Here is a 22,462-nt window from a genome sequence, read left to right on the forward strand (position 1 = left end):
AAAGATTAAAGGTCCACGGTGCATAAATCCTAGCGTAAACGCTGTTTGCAAGCGATTTGCCTCACTATATTTCCTGTTTGTAGTTTGCATTAATAGTGAGTAATCATTACTAGCGTTTTTAATCTTTTTCTTCGGAAAAAAGACCCTATTTTTCTCACAAAAGTCGATAAAAGTTCAGTGTAATTCGGATTACGCGTCTCAACCCGGTCATGTAAACAAGTTCAAGTGTAAATTAATTTTATATTTACGCTTGAGTATACGCTCCATGTATCCCCGGCTTTATTCTTTTCCACACGACTATTCGAACAGTTCGATCAGTTTTTCGATAAGAGTGTCTGGGCTAAGTGGGCGGCTCTCGGCGGCCGTTTAAAAACAGCGTGGAACCAAATTTTCAAATTTACTTCGTGCCAACACCTCGTGGCCTAGTGTGAGAGCGTGCCAGCTAGTCAAGTGCAGTGACTCTCCTTCTACCGAGGATCCTGAGGGGCTTTGCCTCTTCCCGTGATCATTCTCCGAACATTAACGGTGATCGTGCATAGTGTTTGCTAAGCCAGCTGCGAGCTGCCCCCCAAAGAAGAACGATCGCACAGAAGAAGAAGGAGCAGGAAGCCCTACGAGAGCTACACCATTTGCTGCGGGTTAGTTGAGTTAGATTTAGGATCTCCCCTCACATATCAACTCCTTAGGTGGTTTACAAAACAGAAATACAACCAACAGCTTGTGGTTCAGTGTGGTTGCTACTAAACGCTCCCTTACCGCATCGACCGCGTGCGGATTGTAATTGCTGACTTGCTGCTGCGGTCCCTCCCGTCTGCTTGCATAGCGTACGGAAAGGTGCTGTTTGTGCACAAACCCCAAGAGCCAGACCGCGATCATCTTGCACAGACACACATTTCTGCACCAATGAACCATTTTTGTGTACTTTGTCCGCGGTTCTTGGTAATAAGAGCTTCATGGCGTACCCGACGTCATCATGTTCAGCACCACCACGACCACCGAGCCCGCAGTGCCAAGAGAGTTCGTTGTCGCGATCGTCGAGGAACACATTTCTTCCCGGTGCGTTTGAATCTTTTGATTGGCGCGCGCTAGCGGCTGACGACTGGATCGACTGGATGCCTTGGATCTCGCGCTGCCACAAGAGGCCGAGGGCGTCCGCGAATGTGGGTGTTCTGTGCTCCGTTTTTTTTCGATTTTGCATTCCGCGGTGTTCCTCGCAGACACCTCCTACGCACCGCTGTCCAGAAGCGGTAGGGGCTTTATCTGTTTGCGAAACGATTGGGAACGATCAATCTCCGTTGCCAAAATGTGTCGTCGTGCTTCATGTTCAAGTTTTGCAACCCCTCCCTCCGCCCCCCCCTCCCCCTTCCTCCTGAATCAACATACGTTACGGCCCCCGCCCGCGCGGGGGGGGAAGTACCAAGTAACGGGGCAGCTCAATTTGGAATCTTTAAAAAATGAAATTTGAATCAAACGACAACAACCCGTCATTGGTGCCGGTGGTTGGCAGCCACACGCATGGCTGCATGCACGGGGAAAACAAGAGGAGGGGAGCGATAAGATAACAGATAACATGATGTGCGGTCCGCGACCTCGCACGCTCGATGCAAACGCTCATCTCGCTCCACCATCGCAGCGACGTAATCGCGTCCTAATGCATCGGGCACCGCAGCCGTGCCCGGGGAATGGAATGTGCAATTCAAACAGAGCACAGCAGAGTAGAGCCATCGCGGTAAACAGCAGAACGCCTCGCTGGGACCTGGAAGTGTCGCATTCGGTGGGCGGACGATATGGCAGACAGCTGCGTTAACGGTCAAGGATCGAAGGATCTCGAAGCAGAGATCGCGCTCACAGTGTGGCCTCGATTATTGATAAAATAAAACACATATTTTACAGGTTGTTAATTGGTCGTAATCGGCAGCAGCCACGTATAGCTATCTTGTACTCGCCTGGAGATCCAATAATCCTCGCAAATCACCTACAAACGCACACAAACTGGGCATTCTGTTATCATGGGTTGGTGCACAGAGATAGAAGACACGCGTTTTCCGCGTTCCTTCGTGCGATTTGTGGACAATACGAATGTCGAAACAAAACAAAAAAGAAAAAGGGCAGCACCAGATAAGCAGCAATTAGTACAACGTATTGAGACGCGCGATTGTGATTGAATGGCGTCGACCCGTTTACTATCAGTCATCGTAGAAGGCCGACCAGCCAAAGTTAACTCCATTCCCCGTCTCAATATGTCCCGTCATCTAGCACGCTGAGAATTACTCCGAAATTGGGGTTTATCATCTGTACGAGGAGTGTGACGACTGGTTGTTGGGTTATTGATAATGGAATCTGCAATTTCTTGGAAGTGCACTGCTGTTAAGGTGAGATGGGGGTATTACTCAGAAAAGTAGCGACCGGTGTGCTGCTATTTTTGGGGTCTTGAGCACTCGGAACTGCATGACGCATACGAGTACTTCCCCGTATCCCGGGTGGCCTCACCGTCATGGCGCCTAATCTCCATTTCTGAGTAATACGATTGAGTTGCGTGAACGCAAACTCTCACTCCAGCTGCGGCCGTGGTGGTGGTTATCTGCAACGTGAAAAACGAGGAATGGAACCATTCAAAACAAAACGTCACAAACGACGACGCATGCCACTTTGGGCACTGAGATCAGCGCAGCAGCGTAGCGCTGATTGAATATTCATCGGGCGGATCTGCAAAAAAAAAACACACACCCCACGCGCGCTCTCCTGGTTCAGCACCAGCAGCAGCAGGTCTTACTGGCTGCTTCAAATTGTACCAATTCCTGTACACGGGACAGGACAGCGTGTCCTCACTCACCGTCCGCCATACGCCCAGGGCATGGTAATGGGTAAATTGTGTCGATAACCACTTGCCGAACAATCCATTTACATACACCTTTTGCTGGTATGCTGATCGTCTAATGCCTCTCCCCACCCGGGTATTTGGACGATAATCAGGATTGTAGTCGTCGAAGGAACGATCGCCAACAAAACAAAGTGTATTAATTGTGTTCAACACACATTAGCAGCACATCGGAATGGCGCTTAGAGATGCAAACGATCCTCTGCTGCTGCTGCTGCTGCTGCTGCTGCTGCTACTGCACCTGTGCGCAATTACTTTGCAAAACCACAAACGGCGAACCATTGTTTCCTCGCCCTCCGTGGTTCAGATCGATCGTACAGCAGAATGAATGATCGTTCGATTGCATAATTCTCCTGCGGTACTTACAGAGAGTCCTCTCCTTCTGCCGGGCAGGTCTCGAGAGGAGACGAGAGGGTCATTAAGCCGGAACACAAAAACCCGGATAATCGATCGATCAGTGATCGATGTGATGAGCGTCATCGCGCACTAAGGAGCGCTGCTGTTGCTGCTGCTGCTGCTGCCGATGATGAGGGTGGTCATTGTTAGTCATATGTTTAAGCTGAAGGTTCCCAACACCACCTCGGCATGCGGCATTCCATTTGCCACCGAAACCACGCGAAGCGCGAAGGCGGTATTTTTATTCGAAATATTCTCGACAAGCATTTCACATTAAGCCAACCCTTTCCTTGCCAAACCGTGGTGTGTCCGTGCGTGCGGCTGTGTGTGGTAGGCTCCAGCGCGCACCTTTAGCAGCAGCAGCCGCAACACTCCGAGCAGACACTACGCACGCATGACGCTCCAGCTGACTGCGAAGCCCAAGTGAGGTTGTTTATCGATGGCAAACTGGCAACAAGTTAATTTTTAATGGCACCGTGTGGCGGTGGCCCGTTTTACCACCTCATTCCTCGAGACGGGCGGCCCGGGGGAGGGTATCGGGGAAGGAACTGGGAAACCGTGAAAAATTGCCCGTTCATAAATCGTCGTGCTCGTCGTCCGTCTCGCATACGCTCGCCCGCTACGCCCGAGTGTCACTGAACCGCACGAGGGAGTGAGGGCTCCCGATTAGGGGGGGAAGGTTTTCAGGGTCATCCAACACCAGCACCAACAGCACCAGCAGTAGCAACGCTGATGGTGGGTGGTCCGGTATCTGTATCTATCGGGGCTTCCTAAAGGGCGTGCGTATCAGAAGCCGTACTCCAAGGAGTTGGCGCCACTGATAGCACGAGTGTGCGCCACCCAAAAATTGGGTCATTTGCTATGCCGTTGATGATGATGATGATGGTGGTGATGATATGGACTGATGCTCCCTTGGGGGCAGACCAATTGTTGCGTGGACCTACAGCAACGCCTGGCCTGGCTACGATTTGCTCCACCCGGTCTGCTTTGATTGATGTCAATTGCTGACATACGAAATCGAATATTTTTCGGCGCAAGAATCCGCGGCAGTGCCCGGTGCGGTACGGCGCAAGTAAGTGTCCACTTTTGCCACCCAGAAAAGACGCGCTTGCTTGCGAAGCGCTATGGTTTCGTTATTATTCCCAGGGTGGCCTTTTTGGGGGCAAATTCTTGCGCTGAAGGTCACAGCATCAGCTCGGTGTGCCTCATCAACATCCCGGTTCGCGGTTTTGCATTCCAAATGGGGGGGATTAGCAGCTCCGGGTTTCGATATTTCGTTTAATTTCTCGCCATCGTGCCACTAATCCCCGTTAATCGTCCCCGAAAACTATGCTTCCGCACTATGCTGTTCTGGCACAACTGAGACTTGTTCTTGAAAAGGAAGATCCTTCTGCTGCTGCTGCTGCTGCTGCTGCTCGATGAATTATTAATGTTTCTGGCCAAACGAAGCAACACCAAATCAACAACAACCCAACAAGAAAAAAAAACATGCAAAAGCTCGCTTATTGCGACCACATCACAAACACGGGGGGGCCCCCCCCCCCCCGGCTTTTTAGCATTTTATTTTTACGGCTTTTTAGCATTTTATTAGGTTGCACCATTTTCAAATTATGATGTCATACCGTTGGCATGAGCGATCGCGATCGCTCGTTTGTGTGTGCGCGCGCGCGCACTGGGAACCACGAACGAATCGCCTGGAACCGACCAGACAAGCGACAACACCATGCCCAATGCCAGGCATCCGAGAGGATCTAAGAAACAGAGGACAACTCCATATCCCCCGGCCTCCCCCGTTTCCTGTCATCACTCCCTGCGAATTAGCATCGATGCATCGTTATCGTGCGCGTTTTTTTCTGCGCTGCTTCGCACATTGCTTGTTTGCCAACGCAGCAGCACCACGGCGAGCGTGCTCTTGGCGTGTCTCTTCCCCAGACCGTTGATGGTGGTTAGCAAGTGGTATTCGCGCCATTTCTCGCGCGCTCGCAAGCATTTTATTGGCATCTTTTTCGCGTTCGCGCTTCGAACAAACTGGGAACGGACGCTAAAGTGATGGAGCTAAAGTTGATCGCATTAATAACAACATTCTGTCGCGATCGATTAACAATCCGTCCTTCCTTCGTCGCCAAGCCGTTGTCTATTCATTAGACATTCATCATCATTATTGAGCAGCGGCGGCTAAGGTTGATTGCAACTTGATCATCACCTGGTGTGTGGATCTACGGCCAGAGCGCCGTAGGTTGGAGGTCCTTATGATTTATGGGCGTACGGACACCCAGCCTACGCCGCCCTTTTTGGCAGGGGGAACCACTCATTCCTTCTCCCCAGTTAATGTCTTCGGTTGGCATTGATTCGTGTCGCGCGCTCGCCCTTCCGTGGACGGATTTGACGGATGGGGATGGTGCCGGCTGAGAAATGGCAACAGCAGGCTTGTCTTGCCTTGTCTCTACGCCTCTTTTTTGGGAGGCCACTTGCTGCAGGTGTGTTGTGGTGTGCTATTGGTCTAATTGATTTATTATCCTCCTTGGTGAGCGTCAAAACCATGGCCCTGGCCTAGAAGTTGTAGCTACAGAGAGAGAGAGATAGATAGAGAGACCCGGAAAAGGGCAGCTTGCATGAAGTCACTGCATGTGAATTACTTACGATTTGTAGACGTGACACCACGTGTAGGTGGCACAGCATATCCTGCAGGGATGACTCAACGGGCCAGCGGTGACACCGGTGACTACGTCATCCCATCATCAGGTCACGCTAGCCACTAGACTGGACTGGACAGCCGTGGAATGGGTGTAGCTGGCCTCCAGCAGCACCGGCAGCAGCACGCTGATGACCGCAGACCACTGAGAGGCATTCTTGTCGCCAGAACATGGTTCCGTAATTAAAGACAAACAACAGTCTGCCGCTAGTCGTGTTTCGTGTCAAAGATCGGCGCAAGACATTAACACTCGACGACCGTGCCGGCCAGCCAGCCAGCGTGTGGATCAGCTTGATTATGTGTGTCAATATCTATGTGCCCGCGCGGCCCGTTAATAGATCCAAATATGGACCACGACTCTAGAGCACTCGGAAGGCAGCACCGGACGTTTCGCGCCGCGGCTGATTGATTTTTTTTTTAATGTTCTACCGCGATCGCCTCGCCTTTTCCGCCGATGTTGCTGGTGATCGGTGATCGGTATACCGATTTATTGATAAATCTTCTGAAGGCGACTGGGAGTTGGCGCCCGAATGGCGCCCGAACGGTAGCGCCCCGCGGTGATGCCTCTCAGCGGGAGGGGTCAATTGATAAAAATAGCGAATCAACCAGAGGGTCTCGTCGTCATCGACAGGTTATGATCACGGTTATTATGGTGGTCCACCATGAGAGTGCAAATTTACACCAGCACCAGAAGGAATCGACGCGACGATCGAACATCCTTAACCGCTCTGCGGTGGAATCGGTGACATAAATCATTCAACTTTTATGACTGTGCGCGCCCGCACTGCAGCATAACAGGAGAACGGGCCGCAGTCCACCATTCGCCACCAGATCAATTCCGGTCAATTCATCCTAAGCACAATCACGCGCGCGCGCGCGCGCGCACGAGGAGTCTCCGATATGAACAACCATCATCTGCTTCCTCTGCCATTCTGCGCAATGCTGCCGCGCGATTCCTTTTTGACGCCTACCAGCCTGCCCTGAGCCTGTGCTGAGTTTGTTGTTGTTGACCCAGATGTGTTAGAATAACACACACAACTGCGGGGATTGTTGCGGAGGCCCCCAACACGTTGGGGTCCGCAAAACACAGATTTCCAATATATTTAGCTGCGTATGAATTGTCCACTTCGTGCACCACCAGCGTTCGAGCCGCCAGAGTGTGGTGCTGGGTACTTGTGCTTCACTTTTCGTTTCCCTTTTTTTTTGTTTTGCTTATTTGATTCCGCACAAGAGAGTCCGCGCCTTGGACTCGGGGGACTCGGGGGACTCGTGGGACTTTCTATTTTCACTGCGCGCGGCCATTCTGGGTGTTCCCGGGTGTTCCCGTGTGGAGGCGGATTATTTATGACTTCCTGATCAAAATCTGGCGCACATACCGCTGCTCGTCGTCGTTGGTCGGAATGGGTGAACTGGACATTTCGCGCATGGCGTACGCATTTGCATGGTCCGGTGGTCCGGTGGTCCAGTGGGGAATTGTTTCTCGACATCAAGGTGCGGCATTAGACGAGGACTATGACGATCACGATCTCTGAGTCAACAGTACAAGGCCCAAAGGGTGCATTTACCGTCCACCATAACGTCCATTACCGGGACCGCGGGGGGGAGCAGCAATTGACACCGATTTTTGCCACCGGAGAAATCCGCACCAGACCGTAGACACGGCCTGAACTGGACCTGATTTGTACTCCCGTATCGGTCGAACGGTGTTTGAAGTCCCTTCCTCTCGAAACTCACGCCCGCCTGGGACTGACTGACTGGCCGGGCGAGTTCAATTGTTCAATTGCGTTGATCGACCGCCAGCCAGCCTGCCAGCCAGCCAGCCAGCGACGCAGTTTATAAGATAGTTGAATCTGGAGAGGAGCGGTTCCGAGAATAGAAAGGAATTTCGATCGCACGCACGCACGCATGAACACGCGCATTCCAACTCTATCACTGCAAACTTCGGCGAGGGGGGCGGGGAAACGAGGTAAGGAATTGCGGAAAAGATAAATGATCACCACGGGATCACGTGCTGTGTGCTTGGTTGTGGACGCTCTGTTGTGACCTGGTGCGACCTGGTGCGATCCAAAATTGGAGCTCTCTCTCTCTCTCTCTCGCTCTCTCGCTGGAAAAAGGATGATCCGCCAGGCCGCGGCCCGGATGGCCCGCGATGATGCGGGGTTTCAATTGAAAACACATAAATCACCTGCCACTAGTCCACCGGTCAGAGAGAGAGAGAGAGAAAGAGAGAGGAGGGAGTCCAGGATGCAGGATGGAAACGGGGAACGCGGTGCTTCCTGCGAGTGAAGCGTGCGATTGTTGCGCACCCTGGGAATGCCAAAGCAGTCAGCGATCGAGGAGAGTCCACGAATTACGGACGGACGGACGGACGGACCACAAAATATCGGTCACTTTCCGGGCGCGATTCGTGATCCGTTCCTGGGGGGGGCCAATTGCCTTTCACGAACTCCACGGGCCACGGTAGCATATCGGGCGGGGTGTAGTGCACCAGCAGGCAACAATATGATCCACCAACGATCAACCTGCTCCCGGAGGGCGAGGCGTCGTTTCAAAGATCAATCGCCGTGCTCTATCGTAGGCGCATTATTGGTTCCATTCGTTACGTTCCAACCAACTGCCAGACGTCGACGACCTTATCTTTCGGCCTTTTGGCGCTCAATTAGGGCGCGCGCGCGCACTTGAAGAGAATGCAGTTGCTCCTGGCGCAGTATCATCAGCATCGTCGTACAGAGGACCAACGCAACCAGCATCATCATCATCATCATTATCATCGCCGGGTACGAGGATGATCGAGAGAGAGAGAGAGAGGAGAGAGAGAGGGTTTATGGTGTGGTTGTGGCGAGATTTATGCTCACGTGTTCCACCTTCCACCTTCCGTGATCTCAGCCACGACCGCCGCTGTTCCGGTTTGACCGCAAGCGATCGGTAGGTCGCTCGGTCCGTTGGCATGCGGCATTCGATACGGGCTCCTCGCTGGGATGGGATCTGCACAACTTGCTTCCCAGCTGCTGCTGCTCTGCACAAAGAATCGTGACCACGACGACCAAGATGATCGACCACAGCGAGAGAGATAGAGAGAGAGGAAGGTCTTAGAAAAAACATCTTACCAGCGTCCGCCAACTAAGCGAATTGCTGAACGTTTGATCATACGGTTGGAGGGTGCTTACAGACTCCCTGCCGGTATTTGCATGTGGCCGCAACGCAGCGAATGCACTTTCACTGCATCTGGTGCCTCCCCCCCCCGCCCCGAGGGCAAAGTGTTCCAGGTGCTGCACCTCCTCCTGCTGGCGGACTGCTTTCTCCGGTATAAAACGAGCGACATCTCCCCCGCCTGGCCTGGTGTAATGGCTGTTGGATTGATTAATTTGATGACCAATCCGTAACCGCAAAAGGCGCCACCGTACGGCGATACAAGCACATCGGGTACAGTGAGCGAGCGAGCGAGCGAGCGATCGAACGCGTGCGGCTCGATCTTAAATCTCGAGGATCAACACCGAGTCGCGTAGGATGGTCAAACGCCGCCGTTTCCACGCTCGCTGCCTCACTTCAGCCCCACAAGAATGTTTGTAAACTTTGGGCCAAGCATCTGCGTGCTGCGGGACACTCGCTACGGGGAATAGTCGCTGCGCGCCATTATGCTTGTCTCATGCGAATTCATGTGGCACAGAGAGCGGGGAGGAAATTACTCCTTTTCCTTCAGGGGATGATGGGTAGAGATGGTGTTCGGTGTGTGTTTACGGCATCACAGGGAGTGAATGGCAAAGTGCAAATATCTTTCGTCTAAACAATGCCCCCCCTCCCCACCGTCCGTGCCGTTAAAGCCGGACGGACTCGAACTTCCATTATCAAAATGCTCTCCGGAGGGCGATTAATGCGGACCCCGAAGATCCGTAGGTAGTAGTCGGCGAACGGCGAGCACTACTGCATTCACTTATTTGTATCCCACTGCCCCCCCGCGGGGTGGCTGGTGCTTTGTGGTGGTACCCGGCTGCCAAGTGACGTCAAATGGGTTACTTTGCCACGCACGTCGAACGCCACGTTGTTACAGTTTGCTTGGCGGGCGCACCTTAGGTTTGGTTTGGACCACAGCGCGCGCACCGCCTTCTAGGAACATCAGATCATCTTCCTATTATCGTACCATTGCTCTGCTCTCTCGCTATCGCGTACGTCATACTTGATTCCATTCGAAACCGCCACCGAGCCCGGACGGAGGGGGGCCACTTGAGTTTCCTTCTGCCTCGAAAAACGGCATGCATGAATCAGCCTCGAGTTGGAGCACTCCTCCCCAAAAAGAAGGTGAGCTAATCTCCCTCAAAACCGCGCTCGATAACGCCAACAACTGACAACAAATGCCGAAGCTCGCCGAGACTGTGTGTGTTTTTTTTGTGCAAATTCTTCGCTTCGTTTCTCTTGGCAGCATCTCAACTGGTAGTGGCGGTGGCGATGGCGAGTAGAACGAGAACGGAACGACGACGACGACGACGGTGATGATGATGACGGAGGCGGCAAAAGACCATTTGTATCTGCCATCAATTAAAATACTTCAAATTCTCTTCTAGCCCTAGCCCTTCCCTGGCACACGCGGCCAAACACAAACGCCGTGTGTCACGGGGACACACACAGGCGCACACATACCGAACAATCACGGGTCTCTGTTTGAGAGGGGTTTAATTTATACATCGCGCAAGGGAAAGCAATCGCTTCGGCGTGGTGCTCCGGAGTCAAACACTTCCTTAACCTCTCTCGCTGCTAAGGGACGCTGACATCAGCTGACTGGTTGACGCCAGACGCGGTTCTCCTCTTCACCGTGATCAGAACAGCTGTGCTGCTGCTGCTGCTCCTGTTGCTGCTGATTGCTGATTGCAACAATGGAACCTACAACAACAAACCCCCTGCAACCCGGGTATCAAGATCGCGTGCGTGTGATCTTGACAAATTGTGGACAATTATTAGGTGCGAAGGTCGTGGCGCACGGGGGTATTCCCTGTATTACATACTGTGCACCACGTGTCATCGAGCGCCAGAACGCGATTGTTGCGCGCTGTGCGTGGAATGTCGCGAATTAAGCCAACCCAATCAAACCGCCCGCTACGAGACCGTGAAAGACCAAGGCCAATCCGTACGGCACGATAGAGAGCGAGAGAGAGCACAAGTGCCGTATCAGCTGATCGGCGATTATACACGCGCTTATCGCGAAGCGGTTGAAGGTGAGCGCGGACATGGCCTGCACTCTACATTCCTCTTGTTTGCGAGCGCCACACTTTTCCATCCACCTCTTCCCTGTGGAATGTCGAAACGACAGGGAGTTCCGCCAAGTTGAAAGTCAAGATCCCTTGAGGGGGGCGATGTTAACTTCCGCTGTTTGTGTGGGTTCCGGGGGTAGCGTGCGCCCGCACGCCAACATATGGTGTCCACACGTGATGACCATCGCAACCAACGTCTTCGAACGGCGCTCCGACGATCGCCGATTGCCATTTACGCGCGCGTTGGTTCAACAAACCGCTCCCGCGCCAAGCTGTTAACACTCCAGATAAAAGTGTGGGTAAATATTTGGCCTACCAGAGCACTTTGGTCGCGTGCCTCCCGTGGCACGAGCTAGGCGAGCTCTAGGGGACCAAAGCCCGTTGCCGGAACAATCGACACCATCGCTGATCATTATCGCTGGTAATCAAATTCGACCGCGAAATGTCAACCGAAATGCAACGATGCCCTGGGATCCTTGATATTTGAAAATGGCCTCCTTATTCCATTGCACTCCCTGGACGTGCGCACACGCCTGCACGGTGAAAGGCAACAGTAGGTCGCAGGCCGTAACACCCGCAGTAGTACACCAGCACATTGTCCAATATTTCACTGGTGTTAATCGGTGTTTAAATTTAGCAATTAATTAACCAGGCTGCATTACGGGCGATACAGTGCCGGTATCGTTAGTCATGGCTCTGAAAAGGAAGGGTTGGTACGTACGTTTGGTCCCCAGTAACCTTGGCTTGGCCGTTACCAAGCGACGTATCGAGTACGAGCGTCTTATTGACCAGAGCCAATCGCACGCACAACATTTATTCCCTGAATTCCCTCTGCTCCGATAACTTAAAATAGTATCCACAGCCAAATGCACAAGTGTGATTCAATAGCAGTAACTGCTCTTGGAAGTGCAGTGTTGTAAAACAAGTGGCCATCACTACAGGCTCTAGTGCAACAGCACATCCGGTTGACGTGCAAGTGGCGCCATGGCACACTTTGGTTATAATGATTCAATGCGTGCATCTCTCTTCACCTTGCCGTGATTCATTAGGCTAATCGGCGTCCAAGGATGGTGCTCCGTGGCGTGGCGCCGTGAATCAACATCTCGCGCGCGCGCGCGCGCGAGAAGATGAAGACACCGAGCGCCGCGGACCAATTATGCTGGGCGATTGTTGTGGATAGGCCAGAGGCGACAAGAGATTAGAATAAATTTGTCGGTCCAATGTCAACAGGAGAGTCACCAGCCAGCCTGCCAGAGGCCTGTCCAATACGCTCCGCATCATTTAAGAGCAACAGATGCATCGAGCGTTCGGTGGGGCAGATCTGCAGAGATTTGTGATAAGATTGCATCACGGATCGGGGGCGGGGGATCATCGTGCGAGGAACGAAAGGCGGCCGAAGCCGCGTCGGTGTGCACGAATGTGCGTTCGCGTTCGCGCTCGTTGTTGGCATCCGAGCAAGGCATCATCTTATTCCTTCCTCACCGCACTTGGCGACAACGCGGTCTTCAGTTTGGAGACAGTCGGCAAAGGTTTCGGATCGTTCGCTTCCGATCGCGCATCACCACCAGTTTGCAGTCGTGCGTCTCGTGTTTGGGAGACCTCTTGTTCACGTGCGCGCACGTTTGCGTCTAGTGAATCATCTCGGCCCCGGTTCCCGTCCGAACCATCCCGCGGTGAGCCACATTCCTGCGACGGATGCGTTTTCGTGGGATGCGTTTTTTTTTTGTTGTTTTGGTTTTTTCGTCAAAGGAAATAGAACAACCGGCGTGCGACTCGCGCGATCACGAAATAGAACCACAGCTCGCGAGCGGTGCATATAGTGAGCGGAAGCGTGAGCGATGGAATGGTGTTCGCGAGGAATGATTTGTTGTGCAACACAACAACGAGCTGGCGGGATGCTGCGGAAAATGGTGCCAGGGAGGACTGCGACGACCCACGAAAACAAATGATCTTGGTGTCGCAGTGCCATCGGGAGCTGCGCACAGGAGGTGCATGTTATCACGATCCCGTCACCGTGTCTTTATGTGTTCCACTTTCGATGATTCGGGACTCTCTCTCTCTCTCTCTCTCTCTCTCTCTCTCTCTCTCTCTCTCTCTCTCTCGCTCTGTCTCTTGTTTCGTTTGGTGGTGCCTTCATTCTCGAAGATTGATTTCGATCGTATCGTTCTAACAAGCAGTTCCGCTTCTTGAGGACCGTATCGAATATCATCGCGCCGCCTCCATCGTGTTTGCATAGCTGCTTCGCTGCTACCGCTGTTGCTCTCGGTCGTTAATCGGCCAGCCTGGGTAGCCTGTGTTTGGCGCTACAATGTTATAATTCACACTTCGTACCAAGGGAAGAACTGCAACGTTTGCCAAAAAAAAACATCCATTTGCAGCACTTGCAGTCGCAGCACTAAGCCGCTTTCTACTTGCATTTACTGTTAAAGTAAATATTTTGCAAAAGAATTTGTCGAAAAAGGAGGCAACCACCGGACACCATTACCTCAAAACGGCGAGGAAGGTTTGATGACTCGGTGACTGCGATCGCGATGATCGTTCACTAGCTGATGGTGGTGCTGATGGTGGTATGCTGTTCGCGTACGCAAGTTCGCATCGCAGTAGCCGCTCGCGCGGTGTTTTGTGTCTGTCAATGTCAATGCCAATAGAGGCACCGACACCACAGACAGAGACAGAGACTACCGGTTGTGCGCGCACGGGGTGAGGTATACCCCGTATCCGGGAGGTGTGTGCTTATGGGTGCTCCTCGATCACCACTCGAGACTCGAGACGCAAATTTGTCGAGCATGGCAGCCAGCAACCTCCCAAAAAAAAAAAAAAAAACCGGCCGAAAAGAACCAAAAACGAGACCCACTCTAATCAGCATCATGATGATGGTCAACCCGCCATGTCGCTGCTGCCGCTGCCATATCATCTTAAGTCGCGGCTTTTGCTGCTGCTGCCTTTCCCACCTGCGCGCTGCACAAGTGGCTAAAGGTGGATCCTACGGCTGCTGTCAGCTCTCCCACACCTGTCCCCTGCCACCCAAAAACACCACAAAACGAACGCTGTACCACCCTCCCTCCCTCCGTAAACTGCATGAGATGATGTTTATTTTTATCCGCATTTATGAACTCACCGGTGTTAAATTGAGCCACTGACCACGGTGCCTTCTGCTGCTGATGCTGTTACTGATGATGCTGCTGCTGCTAAACCGCCATTTGTTATTGCTTATTTGTTTCTGTCTCTCTTTTTTTACCTCTCCACATCTTCTGGCACACCTCACGCCCCCCCGGGGGGTTACCTTCAGTGCTCGCAGTTCCCCCCTTTCTTTGGCATTCCATTTGTTTTCGCGTGGCATTGCCGTTCTTAAAACTTCCTCAAGAGGTTTTCGAATTCAGGTTGTAAATGGCGCACGGCGTGAAGTGCGTTGTGCGGCCCCTTCTCGCTGACTAATGAGTCACACAGCGGCGTGGCGAAGGACGTGGAACGGGGTGGAAACGGGTGTGGAGTGTTGCGAACCGGAGATCGCGAAGATATCGCGCGCTCTTATGCAGAGGATGCAGAGGATATAAAAGCAGTCGCGGTCGACGACACTTGGCGGTTCTTTTTCCTCTTGGAGATGGAGAGGCGGCCACTGCAAATCTGGCATACATTTCGCACACTTTCTACGTGGCCCCCCCCCCCCCCCCGCGATCTTCAAAAGCTGGCTCGCGCCGATGGCCGAAAAGCTTGAGTCGCTTCCTTCAACCACCAGAAGAGTCTCTTCACCAGCACCGCTCGCACTGATAAGGGGCCAATAAGCCATGCCTGAACCAACGAAGCAAACAATTCAAACAAACCGAGTAGGCTACTACTTAGTGTCCCTGGGGATGCCTATACCGAAGTCGAAGTAGCAACACTGACGTCACGCACCAGCCTACTATTGAGACGACGCAAATGCGCCCGAAACAATCGACTGGCATTGTGCTGAAGCATGGTCGGAGATGTACGAATTACGGTCTTCCATTCGTCATCGCATCGAGTCTATCATTGGCAAAGGTGTCGCGCCTTTCAACCCCCCCCGTGTGTGACTTGTTTCGAACGGTGGCAAACGGTTGCAACTGTTTAAAGATTGGGAAAACCCCCGAAATAGTCTAGCGTTCCAGCTCTGGGCTGCCCTTAGGTGTTGTCTATAAGTGTGTACGAGAGAAGCGGCGCCTGTTGTTGTACAAAGTAAATAAGCGAGCCTCTAACGACCAGCTACAACAATTTTGGAGGTTGTCGTTTGCGTGTTTTTTCTTCGAACCGATGCCCAACATAATGAGTAACGATGCGGGGCGCCTCGAGTATTAGGTTACGAGATCATTCCGCTATAATTCGTTCATTTCTCTCTTTCTAACTACAGCAAAATGTTGTCCTGGCTACCACTGTTGATGCTGGTGGCGGTAGCAACCGCCCAATCCAGCCGTTTCCGAGCGGAATTCCCTGGACCGTACTGTGCAGCACGGCGCGATAGATGCTGCAACGATCGGCAGGATGGTTGCGCTCAACCAATCTCGAGTAAGTATCAGAAAGGACGCTGACCAGAGCGTGTGAATCCGTATCGTAACCGCCTGCTTCCTGCTTCTCACCTCGCCTCGTTTAGCGACCATGTGCTACTGTGATGAGTTTTGCGATAGAGGCGAACATGGCGATTGCTGCCCGGATTACGAGGAGGTGTGCCTGGGTTTGACGACGCCGTCGCCACCGGCCCGTTTGGAGCGCTGCGTCCACAAGAACCGCTACTTTACACCCTTCGACCCACCGGTAGTCGACAACTGTAACACTTGGTTGGTAATCCGCCCGGAGGCAGCCTGAGAGGCTTGCGCGTCATCATCGATCGATTCTCTAATTCTCACTCCCCTCGATTGTTGTTGTGGTGGTGATGGTGGGCGGTTTAATGTCTCACTTGCAGCAAGTGTAATCTCGATGGTACCGTCACGTGCACCGACAACGTTTGCCTGGTCGATGACGATCTGTTGCGCCAGCTGCATCACCTAGAGCGTTCGATCGGTTGGAAGGCCGGTAACTACAGTGAATGGTGGGGCCGGAAGTATGACGAGGGTAAGGTGCTGCGTCTCGGTACGTTCCAGCCGAAGATCCTGGTGAAGGCGATGAAGCGGCTGAGCAACCGAGGCGGTCCGCTTCCCTCCCATTTCGATGCGGCCGATCACTGGCCCCGACTTGTCAGTGAGGCGCGCGATCAAGGTAAGTTTTTTGGGACCTCTCGCTGGAAACAGTTGTAGTAATTGGTAAAATTTTCTCCCTCTCTAGGCTGGTGTGGATCTTCCTGGGCAGTGTCGACGACTACGATGGCATCGGATCGTTTCGCTATTCTCTCGAAGGGTCGGGAGCAGGTACAGCTGGCTCCACAGCAGTTGTTGGCTTGCGTGCGGCGTCAGCAAGCTTGTACCGGTGGCCATCTGGACACGGCCTGGCAGTATCTTCGCAAAGTTGGGTATGTACTGGCTAGCGGAGCTATCCTGCAAACATTTACGTTAACTTCCGATTCCGATTTCACATTTTCAGAGTGGTAAACGATGAGTGCTACCCTTACATTGCCGGTAAGAACCAGTGCAAGATCCGGGAAGGCGATACGCTTGTCACGGCCAACTGTGAACTGCCGCAGAATGTGAACCGTACCGCGATGTACCGGATGGGTCCGGCGTACAGTCTGAACAACGAAACCGACATCATGACCGAAATCAAGGAGCGTGGCACCGTTCAGGGTAAGGGGAAGTCGCAGGCCACTCTTCCTATCGTTTGCTAATTATTTTGGGCTTCCTTTCTCGCGTGCAGCTATTATCCGTGTGTATCGGGATTTCTTCTCCTACCAGAGCGGTATCTATCGTCATTCGGCCGCGGCAACACCGGCAGAGGAACGCTCGGCTTACCACTCGGTGCGGTTGATCGGTTGGGGCGAGGAACGCGTTGGCTATGATACGGTCAAGTATTGGGTAAGTGTCGGCACCGGCAGCGTTATCCCTTAGGGTGATAAAATATGACTAACTGTTTCCGTGTCGATTTTGTTCTCACCATAGATCGCCGTCAACTCTTGGGGCACCTGGTGGGGTGAGAATGGGCGCTTCCGGATCCTGCGTGGCTCGAACGAGTGTGAGATCGAGAGCTATGTGCTTGCCTCCAACCCGTACGTTCACCAGCACGTCCAGCCGGTGCGCCAGTTGGGCGAGCTGCAGGAGCTGATCGTCGGTACCGGTTACGTTCCCCATCCGAGCCACCAGCGCAACTATCCTGTCCACAGACGTGGCTAAGCTAATGAGGTTGCGTCATCAAGTAGCACCTCCCTACCATGGAGGACACTTCTGACAATCGAGATGCGCATTTGCGTAATTAATTTCCCCTCCCGATATCCCCCCTCCATTTTCCTATTCTAAGCTGTGAAGCTGCACACAGTATTAAAAGCAGAAATGACGCCGATGAGATTGTGCGTGCGGTCAATCGTCCCGGCGGAAGCTCACATGTAACGAAGAGAGAGAAAGAGCGAGAATTCATTTGCCATTTTATGTCTGTTAAAAGAAAAACTAAATTTCTAACGAAACTGCAATTGGTTCTTGTGGCGCAAAACGAAACACCGATTGCACAAACCAAAGCCGGACGACAGCGAGCCTCTTGCTAACCAGTGTTCAGCGCCATTTCACTCAAACTACTCAAGCGAACACACTCTACCAACCCACTAAAACTAAAACTGCTTTCCATGGTGTTCATTTGTTTGAAGAAAATTGTTTGTTTAAAAACGTCCTAGAGCTAGTGCGTGCCTCGGTTATATAGCCCCATGGGCCTAGAGCGCATAGGCGTATAGGAATATTCACGTTTTGTTCGATTCCCAGTTTAATCAACCTTTATGTAAATGTGTAGAGTGTAGACGTGTCGGAAGATGCGCAGACGATAAATATGTAAGAGCGGCTATCAATCCTCGCCGGAATAGCGATCTTAGCGCCCGTCTCCTTCCGCTATTTCCTCATCCTTCTTAACGATTTCATTTCGCCTCCAACTTAGCGCGAAGTAGCGAATGTGTTAGTGCTTCGCGTATTGCGTGTACGAGACACGCGACGAAACTGTGACAAACAACTGATCGATCGATTTTTCCCTCGCGTGCTCCTCACACTCCCATTCGGTCGATAGCAGCCGTGCCAAAATGATATAGATATGTATTGCGAACCTTTCCCATTTTTTTGTTTTGTCCAAAAAACCAAGAATCTATAACACGTAAACCACATGCACACACGTATTTTGGCGTAGATGTTACCGTCGTCGTTTTTTTTGTTCACTCGTAAGGATTGTGTATTTGTTTTTAAGTTTTCAAATTTATATATATTTAATGGTATAGTCGTCATTTAATTCGCTATATACACATGAATGTAAATGTATTATCATTATAATGCTGATATATACAATAAAGAGTGTGAAGCAAACAGCAGGTTGAGTTGCAAATGAAGTGGTTCCGAAAGCCTCTCTGGAATGTGACTCTTTAGCAACTCCTCTTGAAGAGATGTATTCTGCCGAGTATGCCGAGTAAATTGCTTCAGATACCGTCCACTCTAGAACCTTTATCTAGTATTCTGGAAAAAGAAATGAAAGAAATATTCGAGATCATGAAATAGTCGGCGATCAAACTGAAATTTCCTGTAAACTAAGTGCAATCTGGGACAAAGCAATCATCACTGCAATTTAGCTTGGCAACGGCAACCTTCCAGATTGCATTTCTGCCAACACCGTCCTTGCCACGTGTTGGGCACTTATTCGTAACGTTTCAAATGCCGCCTCTTTTGCGTTCAAAAATTGGCATCGACAGATCCCTCGGCGCGAAATGTCATTCAACCCCACTCCCACCCCTCTTCGCCGTAAACAAAAAGAGGCTCCGGACAAAACAGCGTACCACTTTTCGATTAAAAAAAGTCGTGATATTTCCTAATCATCATATCAGGAACAGGTGTACGAGCGCCCAGCACACAAGAACGATGGTAAGTGGTGACACTGGTGGTGGTAGTGGCGCCCCAAGGCCTATGATAGCCCCGTATCAAGCAAAAGTAGATCTTCCTGCGGCGAGCGGGCCTGTTTTGGTGTTTGTGTGGGGCTCCCACGGCCCGATGATTAAGCTATCACGGTGGAAAAGAACTGGAAGTGCCAGCAACTGCAGCAGCCGGTCAAGAACGCCCCTTATCACGTTATCATGTATCTGTGGAATTCGGTCAACTTGGATAATTCCGCCTTGTACCGCCGCACGGTTGAAGTTAGACACCGGCAGGGGAGGAAGACACCGTTCTAGATTGCTAATTAAACTCCCCCTTGATTCTTCCACTTGCAGCCACAAACACCAATCAACTCGGTGGACGAGCAGGATAAGCTGCTGAACGAGGCAATGACGGTGGTGCGTGCCCAAGCGTTCCAGATGAAGCGCTTCCTGGACAAGGACCGGCTGATGGAGGCGATGCGTTGTGCCTCGACGATGCTGGGCGAGCTGCGAACCTCGCTCCTTTCGCCTAAGAGCTACTACGAGCTGTACATGGCCATCACGGATGAGCTGCGGCACTTCGAGCACTATCTACTGGAGGAGTTCCAGAAGGGACGCAAGGTGCCGGATTTGTACGAGCACGTCCAGTATGCGGGCAATATCGTACCGCGACTGTACCTGCTCATCACCGTCGGTCTCGTGTACATCAAGACGAACGGATCGCTCAAGCGTAGCATTCTGAAGGATTTGGTCGAGATGTGCCGTGGTGTGCAGCATCCACTCCGGGGACTGTTCCTGCGCAACTATCTGTTGCAGTGCACTCGCAACATTCTGCCCGATACGACGGTTGTCGTGAGCGATGAGAACGAGGGTACCGTGATCGATGCGATCGACTTTGTGCTGACCAACTTTGCTGAGATGAACAAACTGTGGGTGCGCATTCAGCATCAGGGGCACTCGAGCGAGAAGGCACGCCGGGAGAAGGAACGGGAAGAGCTTAAGATTCTGGTGGGAACGAATCTGGTGCGGTTATCGCAGCTCGAATCGGCTACGCTCGAGGTGTACCAGCGGCTCATACTGCCCGGTATCCTGGAGCAGGTCGTTAGCTGCCGGGATGCGATCGCGCAAGAGTATCTGATGGAGTGCATCATTCAGGTGTTTCCGGATGAGTTCCATCTGCAGACGCTCGATCCATTCCTGAAATCCTGCGCCCAGCTACAGTCGGGTGTGAATGTGAAGAACATTATCATTTCGTTAATTGATCGGCTCGCGCTGTACAATCAGCGCAACGGCACGGTTACGCAGACGTCGGCCGGTACGACCGAGATACTGTCGGCCATACCGGCCGAGGTGCAGCTGTTCGAAGTGTTTAGCACGCAGATCGCTAACATTGTGCAGATGCGCAAAGATCTACCGTTGGAGGATACGGTTTCGCTGCAGGTGGCGCTCATTAGCCTCGCCCAGAAGGTGTATCCGGATCGGGTCGATTACGTGGATAAGGTGCTCGAGACGACCACCCAAATTCTGGATCGTCTCAACCTGTCAAGGTATGTCATTCGAGTGATGATGGTCGGAGTCAATGTCAAAGTAATGATTTCTTCATGCGTCCTTTTTTTTCTGCAGCATTTCCCATTCGCTCTCGGTGAACCAGGAGCTATCGCGACTGTTGCGGCTGTGCGTGGACTTTTACAACAACATTATCACGATCCTGGAGTTGAAGTTCTTTACGCCGCTGCTGGAAAAGTTCGACTACACGTCACGTAAAGCGATCGCGTTGTACCTCGTGATGAACATACTGGAGAACGAAACACTCATACCGACGGCCGAGCAGGTGGACAGTGTGCTCACGATGATTGCACCGCTGATCCGCGATCAGGACGATCAACCGACGGAGCGCGTTAATTTGGAGGACTTTGCCGAGGATCAGGGTATCGTGGGCCGGTTCGTGCATTTGCTGCGCTCCGATGATCCCGATACGCAGTACAAAATACTGATCGCAGCCCGGAAACATCTCGGCCCGGGCGGACAGGCGCGCATACGGTACGTGCTGCCACCGTTGGTCTTTCAGGCGTACCAACTGGCGTACAAGTACAAATCGATCGCAGCCGAGGATGAGATGTGGGATAAAAAGTGCCAGAAAATATTGCAATTCTGTCACAGCACGATAGCGGTGCTGGCCAAGACGGAGCTGCCCGAGCTTGCGTTGCGACTCTATCTGCAGGGGGCGCTTTGCATCGGACAGATTGCCTATACCAATCACGAAGCCGTTGCGTACGATTTTATGACCCAGGTAGGCTACTACACTCCACTTCCGCTTGTCAGTTAGTTTCCTAGGCAACGATAATAACATTTTCCTTCGATCGTGTAGGCCTTCTCGCTGTATGAGGATGAGATATCGGACTCCAAGTCACAGTTTGCTGCGATCACGCTCATCATAGCAACGGTGGAGCAGATGACATGCTTCTCGGAGGAAAACGCGGAGCCACTGCGTACGAGCTGTGCGCTTGCTGCCTCGAAATTGCTGAAAAAACCGGATCAATGCCGTGCCGTGGTCACCTGTGCCAGCCTGTTCTGGAGTGGAAAGTGAGTAATCGAGGTAGACCAGCGCATATCGTCAAACTACATGCTGTGTATACTTTGCAGACAAAATGGGCAGGAGTTACGCGATGAAAAGCGTACGCTGGAGTGTTTGAAGAAGGCCGCAAAAATTGCCTCCCAGTGTCTGGACGTGGGCGTGCAGTTGCAGCTGTTCGTGGAGCTGCTGAATCACTATCTATTCTACTTTACTCGGGGCAATACACAAATTACGGTGTCGATGCTCAACCAGGTAAGCAGCACAAAAGGGGAACCTGCGATGAACCAAGGGGTGCGCATTATTAACCAACTCCATTTGCCCTTTATTTCTACAGCTGATAGCGAAAATCAACGAAGAGTTGCCCAATCTGGAGCCGACCGAGGAAACGAAGCAAATCGAAATGCATTACCAGAACACGCTGGCCCACATCCGCAGCCGGATGGAGGCAACGGATGCGAGCTCGTTGGAAACCTCGTTTGCCGGTATAACTTTGAACTAGATGTGTGTTTGTGTTGGCCTTCCTCTTCAGGTGGCACCGTAGAATTGTTAAAGGGAACTAGCAAACGAGGCGTTCTCTCGTCTTATGCGCACCCGTATGAGAATATTAACAATTTAGGTTAACAAACATAATAGCAATTCCAATGGATCAATATAACGATAGATCTTATAACAGCAAGAGAATGTGACAGTTCCTGGTTTACTATTT

General features: G+C 52.0%; 2 protein-coding genes across 4 annotated transcripts; both read left to right on the forward strand.

Annotated features, from left to right (window-relative positions):
- The first annotated feature begins 413 nt into the window (after window positions 1-413).
- LOC126578103 (uncharacterized peptidase C1-like protein F26E4.3) lies at window positions 414-18,645 on the forward strand. Of its 2 annotated transcripts, none has more exons than XM_050240375.1 (8): window positions 414-638; window positions 15,576-15,730; window positions 15,816-15,999; window positions 16,125-16,417; window positions 16,484-16,667; window positions 16,739-16,938; window positions 17,009-17,166; window positions 17,251-18,645. In XM_050240375.1, exons 2-8 carry the CDS (start codon window positions 15,580-15,582, stop codon window positions 17,479-17,481), a joined length of 1,401 nt encoding a protein of 466 aa, XP_050096332.1. In that variant the 5' UTR covers window positions 414-638; window positions 15,576-15,579; the 3' UTR covers window positions 17,482-18,645. The 2 variants fall into 2 exon arrangements, with proteins under 2 accessions (XP_050096332.1, XP_050096333.1); XM_050240376.1 differs by lacking the exon at window positions 414-638 and adding an exon at window positions 12,730-12,882.
- Window positions 18,646-19,076: 431 nt separating this feature from the next.
- Window positions 19,077-22,437, forward strand: LOC126578099 (vacuolar protein sorting-associated protein 35). 2 transcript variants are annotated; one of them, XM_050240361.1, is made up of 6 exons: window positions 19,077-19,191; window positions 19,536-20,728; window positions 20,805-21,471; window positions 21,550-21,764; window positions 21,825-22,008; window positions 22,091-22,437. In XM_050240361.1, exons 1-6 carry the CDS (start codon window positions 19,189-19,191, stop codon window positions 22,253-22,255), a joined length of 2,427 nt encoding a protein of 808 aa, XP_050096318.1. In that variant the 5' UTR covers window positions 19,077-19,188; the 3' UTR covers window positions 22,256-22,437. The 2 variants fall into 2 exon arrangements, with proteins under 2 accessions (XP_050096318.1, XP_050096317.1); XM_050240360.1 differs by lacking the exon at window positions 19,077-19,191 and adding an exon at window positions 19,319-19,460.
- Window positions 22,438-22,462: the final 25 nt, after the last annotated feature.

This window comes from Anopheles aquasalis, chromosome 3 (assembly GCF_943734665.1).
Source record: "Anopheles aquasalis chromosome 3, idAnoAquaMG_Q_19, whole genome shotgun sequence".
Taxonomy (NCBI): Eukaryota; Metazoa; Arthropoda; class Insecta; order Diptera; family Culicidae; genus Anopheles; species Anopheles aquasalis.

What these genes read in the sequence shown, in the direction of transcription:
- LOC126578103 (XM_050240375.1), top strand. Translation starts at nt 15,580, where the DNA reads ATGTTGTCCTGGCTACCACTGTTGATGCTGGTGGCGGTAGCAACCGCC. An exon ending in TTGCGCTCAACCAATCTCGA is followed by an intron (nt 15,731 to 15,815) that starts GTAAGTATCAGA and finishes CGCCTCGTTTAG; the next exon opens with CGACCATGTGCTACTGTGAT. An exon ending in CAGTATCTTCGCAAAGTTGG is followed by an intron (nt 16,668 to 16,738) that starts GTATGTACTGGC and finishes TCACATTTTCAG; the next exon opens with AGTGGTAAACGATGAGTGCT.
- LOC126578099 (XM_050240360.1), top strand. Translation starts at nt 19,401, where the DNA reads ATGTATCTGTGGAATTCGGTCAACTTGGATAATTCCGCCTTGTACCGC. An exon ending in AGCCTGTTCTGGAGTGGAAA is followed by an intron (nt 21,765 to 21,824) that starts GTGAGTAATCGA and finishes TATACTTTGCAG; the next exon opens with ACAAAATGGGCAGGAGTTAC. An exon ending in CGGTGTCGATGCTCAACCAG is followed by an intron (nt 22,009 to 22,090) that starts GTAAGCAGCACA and finishes TTATTTCTACAG; the next exon opens with CTGATAGCGAAAATCAACGA.